Source organism: Phanerochaete carnosa, assembly GCF_000300595.1.
Source record: "Phanerochaete carnosa HHB-10118-sp unplaced genomic scaffold PHACAscaffold_13, whole genome shotgun sequence".
Lineage (NCBI taxonomy): Eukaryota > Fungi > Basidiomycota > Agaricomycetes > Polyporales > Phanerochaetaceae > Phanerochaete > Phanerochaete carnosa.
Genome location: NW_006767640.1, coordinates 37129 through 45313, shown reverse-complemented (window position 1 = coordinate 45313; position 8185 = coordinate 37129). Strand labels below are relative to the sequence as shown.

General features: G+C 53.0%; 2 protein-coding genes across 2 annotated transcripts; one reads left to right on the top strand and one right to left on the bottom strand.

Moving 5' to 3' along the window:
- Positions 1–1348: 1348 nt before the first annotated feature.
- Positions 1349–3902, bottom strand: PHACADRAFT_264999 (glycoside hydrolase family 30 protein). The gene is made up of 13 exons (XM_007401498.1): positions 3880–3902; positions 3503–3812; positions 3296–3452; positions 3207–3241; positions 3101–3149; positions 2966–3040; positions 2772–2914; positions 2645–2711; positions 2531–2592; positions 2463–2474; positions 2226–2399; positions 2019–2177; positions 1349–1968 (listed from the first exon to the last, which is right to left on the bottom strand). Exons 2-13 carry the CDS (start codon positions 3575–3577, stop codon positions 1369–1371), a joined length of 1608 nt encoding a protein of 535 aa, XP_007401560.1. The 5' UTR covers positions 3578–3812; positions 3880–3902; the 3' UTR covers positions 1349–1368.
- A 494-nt stretch (positions 3903–4396) lies between these two features.
- Positions 4397–7159, top strand: PHACADRAFT_214053 (uncharacterized protein). Its single transcript, XM_007401497.1, has 5 exons — positions 4397–4744; positions 5189–5466; positions 5520–5754; positions 5813–6135; positions 6195–7159. Exons 1-5 carry the CDS (start codon positions 4675–4677, stop codon positions 6906–6908), a joined length of 1620 nt encoding a protein of 539 aa, XP_007401559.1. The 5' UTR covers positions 4397–4674; the 3' UTR covers positions 6909–7159.
- Positions 7160–8185: the final 1026 nt, after the last annotated feature.

Here is an 8185-nt window from a genome sequence, read left to right as displayed (position 1 = left end):
TTGAAACTATTTTATAAGCTAGAAGATTTTTACTTGAGATAAGACAGAAATATCCCAGAAATGTACTACAAATCTGCTGTAAATGGCAATTTCAGGACCATCAAAAGCTTTCCTCGCCCGGACCTTTCCTCATTGCAAACATGAGGTGGAAATGATTCCTACATATGTTCTTTCAGATGTCTTGAAATGCACCACAAAGTCCCCTGAAACATCAACTCTTTGCTGTACTGAAATGTAACCATAGTGAGTCATTTCAGGTTCATTTCAAGCTACATGAAATTTATCATTTTCTTGCATCGCAAATGGCTATGAAAGTGGTAGCAAATCTATCATCTGGGGGCACCAGAAAGCTACGGTCAATCCCCGAAAATGAAACAGTTCTGATGGGTTGACCGGGACATTTCAGGTGATCTGAAATCAGCTCATGCCCGTAGTGGTGGCGATAATACCTCCCAGCTCGATGCTCATGTCCGGGCCGGTTTTCACAGGAGCGTAAAGCAAGTTTTAGCACTGCGAATCAACTTGCGAATTCCAGCAACAGAGACTTGTCTCTCGCAACCCCTATTATAGCTGAGAGCTCATCAGTATGATGGCGCAAACTACGGGCCGCTCCTTCAAGTCGACAGAGTCATATTTAAGAACGGCAGTAGCATCACCTGATAACTATCGATAGGCTTATCTCGCATTTAGTAAGTCCACATATGCCTTGCTGTGGGGGCTGCGAGATTAGCGATGAAGCATTCGCAGTTTCGACTGTCCGTACGGAGGACCCGTACGCCATACAGGATTTCGATGCCGTCTCGTCAGCTGCTTGAAGCCATTGCCTCAGTCCTGAGGACGCACGTCGTGAGTCACTGGTCCGTCGTCGAACCGAGAGTCCTTTCTCACCTTAATTTTCCGTAGATTTGTTTTGCATCTCTTCTATTACGAGAACCGTGCTTCAGGTCGTAGCTGGGGTGTGATCCGCCTGCACAATTCTGCCCATACAATCAGTTGGGTTCTGCCGAACGCCACCAAGTCAGACGAGAGGCCTTCGGTTCAAGTTGAAGCCAAGCTTATGCTCTCACCACTGGTGCCATACTATACGAGTCTTAGACGGTCAACAGCGCGCATATACGCCTTGGACAAGCTGGGCGGTGAGCAGCAACAGGATCATTCCGTGATATTGTTGAAGATACCGTCTACGCGACCTTCAACTACTAGACTAAGAATGAGATATAAGCGGACTTTCAAGCGTGTGTGAAGCGAAGCAACAGCGATACAGATATACTAGAGACTCGACGCCCAGGAGACGAACATCGAAGCGGTCATAAATATTCGTTAAAAATGTAAGGGCGATCGAGGGAGGGGGATGGGGGTTTATCGATATCAGTGGCCCGTGCCCCAGATCATGGGCGCCTGCTCCTCGACAGCGATGTTCATGCTCGCAGGCATGGGCTCTGTCTCGGCTGTTGCGTTCATGAAGGTGCCCTGCGAGCTGCTGGTCGCAGGGGCGTACCACCAGAGCGTCGTGACGCCGACGGGGAACGTGTACGACGCCTGCATGCCGCGGAACTCGATCGTCGCCGTCACGGGCTGCGGGTTCCAGGTTGTGCTTGCGCTGTCGTCCCAGTTGAGCACCACGAGGGAGTACCGCAGCCAGTCGGTCGGGTTCACGCGCGCCGTGACGTACGCACCGACGACCAGAGCCCAGTCGAGGGTCCCGCCGACGGTGACGCCGATGCGCTGCCCGAAGGGCCCGTTCACATCCTTGGGCACGATCGCCTTGCTCGCCTGGGCCATCGCGTAGAACTCCTGGTTCACTGTGTAGCTCGTGCCCGAGATCGTCACGACCGGGCGGCAGGGTGGGCTGCACGAGTTGGAGCCGGGTGTTTCGGGATCACCGTTGCCATCGAGCGCGAGATTCCACATGAGGACAGCCATGGAGTTGTGTGTAACCGAGCCGATGTACAGGTTGTCCATGTACCACTAGATGAACATCAGCTGCAAGGCCGGCCGGACAGATAGATGATGTGCACCTTGATATCGCTCCACCAGTCACTGCCGTAGGTTCCAGTGCACTCAGTGAAGTATATCTCCTTGCTCGGGAACTGGTTGTGGAACGTATCCTGCTGAGTGACATTACCCGAGTAGCAATGGAAAGCGACTCCAGAAAATGCGTTTGGAGCTTGTTGCATCTGCAAGCGGGTCAGCACCGCACACATGTACGTGCCAAATGAACGCACGATCTGAACTGGATAGCCTCCGGCATCATTCCAGTTGTGGTCATAGCCAACGATCCTAGTACTCGTGAAGCCGTTGTTGTTCATCAATGTCCGGAGTGCAGTCGCAACCTGGGCTTCCTGCGATGCAGTGACGATCGCACTAGGATAGGTCGAGTCGTTGTTTTCCGGCTCGTTCTGGGATGGAAGACAGGTGCTATGGTTAACCGAAAGCGGACGAGAAAGCAGATTTGCGCTTACCTGAACGCCGATCTAAATAATAAGGAGAATGAATATTTGGACACACGGTACAAACCGAAACCACGTACAGCGTAAGCAGTGATACTGTGGCTCTGGAAGCCTTGTAAGCACTTCAAGAGATATTCGGCGTCTATAGGCATTCTCAGCGCCAGATAGACAAGAGCCTGTCATGCGCGACTCACAAACGCTGATGTACTGGCTGAGGAAGTTGCCTCCGTTCATGGTGCCACTGTCCTTCATCCAGCCGGGCTTTAGATCAAAAAGGTATAGTTAGCATCCAGAATATACGTAGGCTCGAGATGAGCTCACCGGAGACCAGGGCAAGAGGTGTATTTTCAAGTACGGGTTGATGCTTTGGATGTCGTTGAGGACCGAGAACACATAAGACGGGGCTTTGTTGATATTGAACTGGGTGAGAGAAGTATCGCCAGCGGCATCATCGTAGCTGTAGACTGTGAAACAAATCAGTTTTTGCGTGGTATGATCAGTGTGCAGTGTCCTACCAGATGCGGAAAAGTCAGAGGCACCGAGCGGGACGCGAATGTAGGAGAGACCGGCGCCGCCATTTCCGTCAGTAGCTAGGGAGACACGAGGTCAGCCGAGATCGCAAGCAAAGGGCGCGAAGGAAATGTACATACGATCGAAAAGGTATCCGAGAATGGACCAGTAGGTCGCTGCATCCGAGGTCTGTGCGCGATATGAGGCATCAATGGTAAGATGGAGTCTAAAACGATGCAGACGTACCTTGACATTGTTCAAGAGTGATGCAGACGAATCGGCTGTTAGTATAGCTGTTAATATGGCATTTATACTGCGAGCGAGGTGTGACCTACTAAGCGCAGCGCCATGGCCGACAATGGTCTGGTAGACTTGGGCATCGTTGACGACAATATCAGCCTCACCGATAGCGCCAGGCGTGACAAAGTTGATGGGGTTGTTACCCAAGTTTGTGTAGGTGAACAGCTGGGACCTATCCCACACCGTGGCATACTACGAGAGCTTTAGGGTATGCTTGGATCGGAATGACGCACTTTACCCACAATATCATAAATCTGTTGCGTAGCAACGGGGAGCGCAAGCGCAACGAAAGAAACGGCAGCAGCAAAGCTTCGCATCCTGGTTGTGCTTAGAAGGCGGGAGTGATGTGCTGAGGAGCCACTAAGGTCTGCCTCTGTTTCCAGGTAGACTTTATACCTCGCGATTTGTCCCCTACTTGGCAACGCAGACATACGACACTTTGGGGTTGGTCTCTGTTCGTGCAACGCCATGCGGCGCGACGAGCACATCGGCAGCCGGGTTCATCATGTCTACCGTAAGGTTTCCAGCGAGACGCTGGTTTCTCCGCGAGAACTGCCGTAGGGGAGAGTTGTCAGGTGAACATAGGGCATGGCGTGAATGACAAGAGGGTATACGGTACCTCTGACGGAACTATGCTGCGGCCTGATTATGAGCGCTAGATAGGTTCAAAGAAAGGTCAGAGCGGAGGGCTCGGTTGTACAACTGAGAGCGACCTATTGGGCTGTGCCACACGTGCGACGACGAGCAGAACAGGAAGTGATCATCCACCAGCTGCAAAGATATATCGGTCGCCACAATGGAAGGCGGCAAGTTTGATATGTCGCTCCGTGGAAGCGGCGCCGGTTGGAAACCAAATATTGGTCCCGGACACATGCGACCTGTCAAGTGGACAGTGCTCCAGTTCGATATGTTTTTCCGCAGGTCTTTCGTGAGGAGAGAAGGGCCTAAGAGTGTGCATTCAGCAGACCCGCCACGGCAGAGATTTGGTCAGGCATGAACAGAAGAGAATGGCCCAAGTTGGGATCTTTAGGTTTGTCTTCGGCTAGATCGCGGCATCGGCCTCGATTTGGCCGATCTGATCATGCGTGCCATGTCCTACGTGAGACGCACGTGACCGTTTGCAGAGGTCGCGTTTTGGTTCGAGTCGTCACGCCTTGCTCGCCGTCATTCACGCTTCGCCCACTGTGCTTCGCACCTTCAACGCTGCGAGCAATAGCGAGGGTAACACCTACCATCTCTCCTTGACTCTGCTCATGTGGCTGTGATATCCAGCTTTCCTGTCCACTCTCTGCTTCTTGTTGTTCTCGTCGGCTGGCAAGCGGACATCATAACAGCTCCCGACGCCTACCGCGTGCGTCACTGACATCGCAGCGCCGTACTCCTCAGCACAGAACATCATATTCATTTGCACTGCATGCCGCCTCAATATCCTCAGCGAATCGGGAACTGGTGGCTCGGAGATTGCTTGGGTTCGGGTTACTCAGGTGAGTTGCCCAAGTCTCCCGGCTCCGTGCCTGGCTTGTTCAGCTTGGGTTGAGGCACGGAGAGTCGAAGATGTCTGGCTCTCTCCGTCCGCTTGCCCGTGGTATGCCCGCCAGCCGGAAAACGTGCCGTTAGATACGACCTCCGCGTCCACAATAGCGTCCTACGGCGCTAGTGTTTGCTCACCATCCATGCTTACGTAGTTCCCTTCCGTTGATGACCACGATTGCTCCATACAAGTGTACGCTGCGCATCTATGATGGCACCCCCGGAGTGTACAACCTCCGTTGCATGCTGCTGGACGTATCATGACAGCGTGGACTGCTGTCGCACTGGGGTCTGAACTTTAAGCTTAGCTCCTGTTCCGCTTCCACTTTCTGTATGCTCCTCCCTCACTTTCACGTCGTAAATTCTGCACACAGAGACTGACGTCCATCCTATCACAGGCGCAATCTTCAAGGCTACCAACATCTACACACATGAAGTTGTTGCACTGAAGCTCCAAGAGCTGGATCATGAATGCCCAACAAACCGGTACGAGCGTGGCTTCTATCCATCCCTGCAAGGCGGAGAAGGAATGCCTACCCTGTATGCGTCGGGTGTCGAAGCTGGATTCGATTTCCTAGCCATCTCTCTGTTGGGTTCAAGCTTGGACTCGTTATATCGGAAAATTGGTAGGAACATCATGGATCTCAGGAGCGTCTGCTGCATCGCTATGCAAGTGGTCGGTATCATTCACAAATAAATAGCTGCGACATGCTCACTGTCTATCTCAAGATATCAAGACTTGAGTTTATGCACAGCCGAGGTATCCTGCATCGTGATATTCAGCTTGGGAATTGCGTTATTGGCTTACCGCCCGACGAGAAGAAGATCTACATGATCGATTTCGGGTTTTCCAAACGATACATCGACCCCAGAACGGGGATGCACATCGAAGAGAGCAACAAGAAGCGCGACTTCATTGGCAACTACTGGTTCACGTCTGTGAAAGTGCACTGCAAGGGCAAAAGTACGTCTCTTTCTTGAAGACCGACAGCTCGCTGGTCCCTTATTCGCGGCTCTTCTAGTTCCAACTCGGCGAGATGACATGGAAGCTCTCGCACTGATGCTTATCCACCTGCTGACGCCCGGAGGGCTTAGCTGGACACGGAACGGGGTCCCAAAAACCGACGCCGCACACAATCGACTCAAGCGCGAGAAGCTTGCTGCTAAGTCAGAAGACCTCTGTCGTGGCCTTCCGGACGTTTTCGAGGAATTTTTGCGGTACTGCAGAAGATTAAAGTTCGCTGAACGCCCCGACTACGAAGAATGGCGAGAACGGTTCATGGACTTAGCCGTGAACAGCGGTTATCCAGAGGATGACGTCTTTGTATGGCCGCCCCAAGCAGAGGTGTGCCGCCCTGTCCAGTCTTCTGATTATCTGCGCGTCTTGACAGCCTCTTTGTGTAGCCATCTGTTCACGTAACGCCTACAAAGCCGCCTCATTCTGGCAATCTGCAGAGATTGGAAGGCATCCTGAAAGACCTCGCTGAACTCAAGCTCACGGAGCCGCGGCAAGTTCTGGGCGTGCGTGCGAACGCAATTAACGTACCGAATGCACAGAAGGCAGCCAGGCCAAAGAAGGCGAAAGCGACGGACCCCGGGGACGCCAGTGTGATCGTCATCAGCACTGACGGTGAGAACGACACCGCTCCTAAGGCCGCTGCCGTTCGCCTCACGAAGGCCGAACAGCTTACGGAGCTCACGAGCATGGCGCAGGACGCCACGGATAACGTCATGCTCGCCCGCGTGGTGCGACAGTTCGCCGAAGTGCTCGAGACGAGCAAGTCCAAGTCGCTCACGAAAGAGGGATTCGCATTCCTCGATGCGCTCTACAAGCAACTTGCAGACCCATCCGTGTATGTCGTTCCCATGCGCACCTCGCGCACGCGTAGCGGCACGCAGCAAGAGGCTGCGCCAAACGAGGCGGACGCGCGCCGCGCCAAGATGGACAAACTTTTCTCCCTCCGGAGGGACGTTGGGACAGCGAAGAGCAACCGCATGCTTGCGAAAATGGCGTCTGAGTTTGGCGTTTGCATTGACAAGAGCAGAGGGCGAACTATCACCAAGGACGCGGTAGGCTTCTTGTACGGTCTTGCCGACAGGTTGCGAGTCATGCCCTAAACGTCGGACTCCTGGCTGCATCGGACCATCTCCTTTTGATCTACGACGTTACATCCTACTGGTACGCCCATATATGGTCCCTTGATCTTGTTTTGTAGCACAATGTCTGCTGTAGCATCTATTTATGACTGTCTTAGGCTTTCAAGCCGGCTTAGTGAACGCGCACGAGCGACTTGGTATGGATGTGTACAGATGTGCTAGCGCTGGGTGTGGCCACGACACCGCTTTTGACTTTGATGATGAAGGACCGCATGGATCAGGCGAGCAAGTATTTCACTGCAAGTGTGCCCTTGTTGTGTATTGACTCCTTACCAGTTTTCTAGTCCGTGTGTCCGCCAGAGTCTATTTCTTTACCTTCTGGGAGCCCGTCGCTGCCAAGCCGCGAGACTTGCTTGCGAGACTCGTCTTATCAATTTATGAGTAAGTACTATACATGTCACCCCGACCACTAGACCCACGACGACCCCAACACGATCTGTTCTACAAGTGGCGCCCGCAGCTCGCGACCTTGTTCAAAATTACGTCTCGAGCTCCATACTTTCAAACTCTCGAGGGCCAAATTCAAGAGGTGGCATAGAAAAGGATGTTTGTTATTATCTTTCTTCCTTGCATGACCCTCATGATATTGACATTGATGCCTCATTAGATAACGGTGTAGCAGGCTGTTCACAATGGATGTTCAAACGTTCAAGCTGGGTGAGGCACAGGCGCCTTTGCATCCCCCCCTCCGCTCGGGCCGATAGCAGCTGCCGCATCTCGTGACTGGACTTTCCTGCCGCCTCCGGCCCGGGAGCACCATCCGCGGACGGTCCGCGTCGAAGATGATATCCACTGCTTGCCCATACACAACGGGCAAAACCCGCATCCAGTTCCGCGCGAGGTGCGACTGGACATCATCTCCAGTACCGCATCCAGTACCACATCCAGTACCGCATCCAGTCGCGCAATCAGTCGTGGGAATTACTGTCATGATTGGCTGAACCCCTCCAGAAAGGCAGTGTCAAGTACTAAAAATAGAAGTGATGTGCTGCCCCAGTGCCCGACGCTGTCCACCCTTGTGTCAGTGGAAATAATTGCTGCGGTGCCTAAATATTTATTCATAAATAACACATTTTTGGTTCTCGTGAAACTTGTGTCAAGGCTACAGATTTGATAGCGTCACAAGCCACAAATCTAATCGCGTCGCCCTTGCATGGGACCATGTGATGCATGCGCCCAGCGCTCAGCGCGCAGTGAGCAGCGCGGCGATTTCCGGGGCCACATCCTCGGCGAGCAAA

Bases quoted from the DNA above. Each gene is read 5' to 3' on its own strand.
- PHACADRAFT_264999 (XM_007401498.1), bottom strand. From the start codon at position 3,577: ATGCGAAGCTTTGCTGCTGCCGTTTCTTTCGTTGCGCTTGCGCTCCCC. The intron at 3,242-3,295 runs GTAGGTCACACC...CTATACTAACAG, and splicing joins CGGCCATGGCGCTGCGCTTA to CCGATTCGTCTGCATCACTC. The intron at 3,041-3,100 runs GTATGTACATTT...GTGTCTCCCTAG, and splicing joins TCTCGGATACCTTTTCGATC to CTACTGACGGAAATGGCGGC.
- PHACADRAFT_214053 (XM_007401497.1), top strand. From the start codon at position 4,675: ATGCCGCCTCAATATCCTCAGCGAATCGGGAACTGGTGGCTCGGAGAT. The intron at 5,467-5,519 runs GTCGGTATCATT...GTCTATCTCAAG, and splicing joins GCTGCATCGCTATGCAAGTG to ATATCAAGACTTGAGTTTAT. The intron at 6,136-6,194 runs GTGTGCCGCCCT...CTCTTTGTGTAG, and splicing joins TATGGCCGCCCCAAGCAGAG to CCATCTGTTCACGTAACGCC.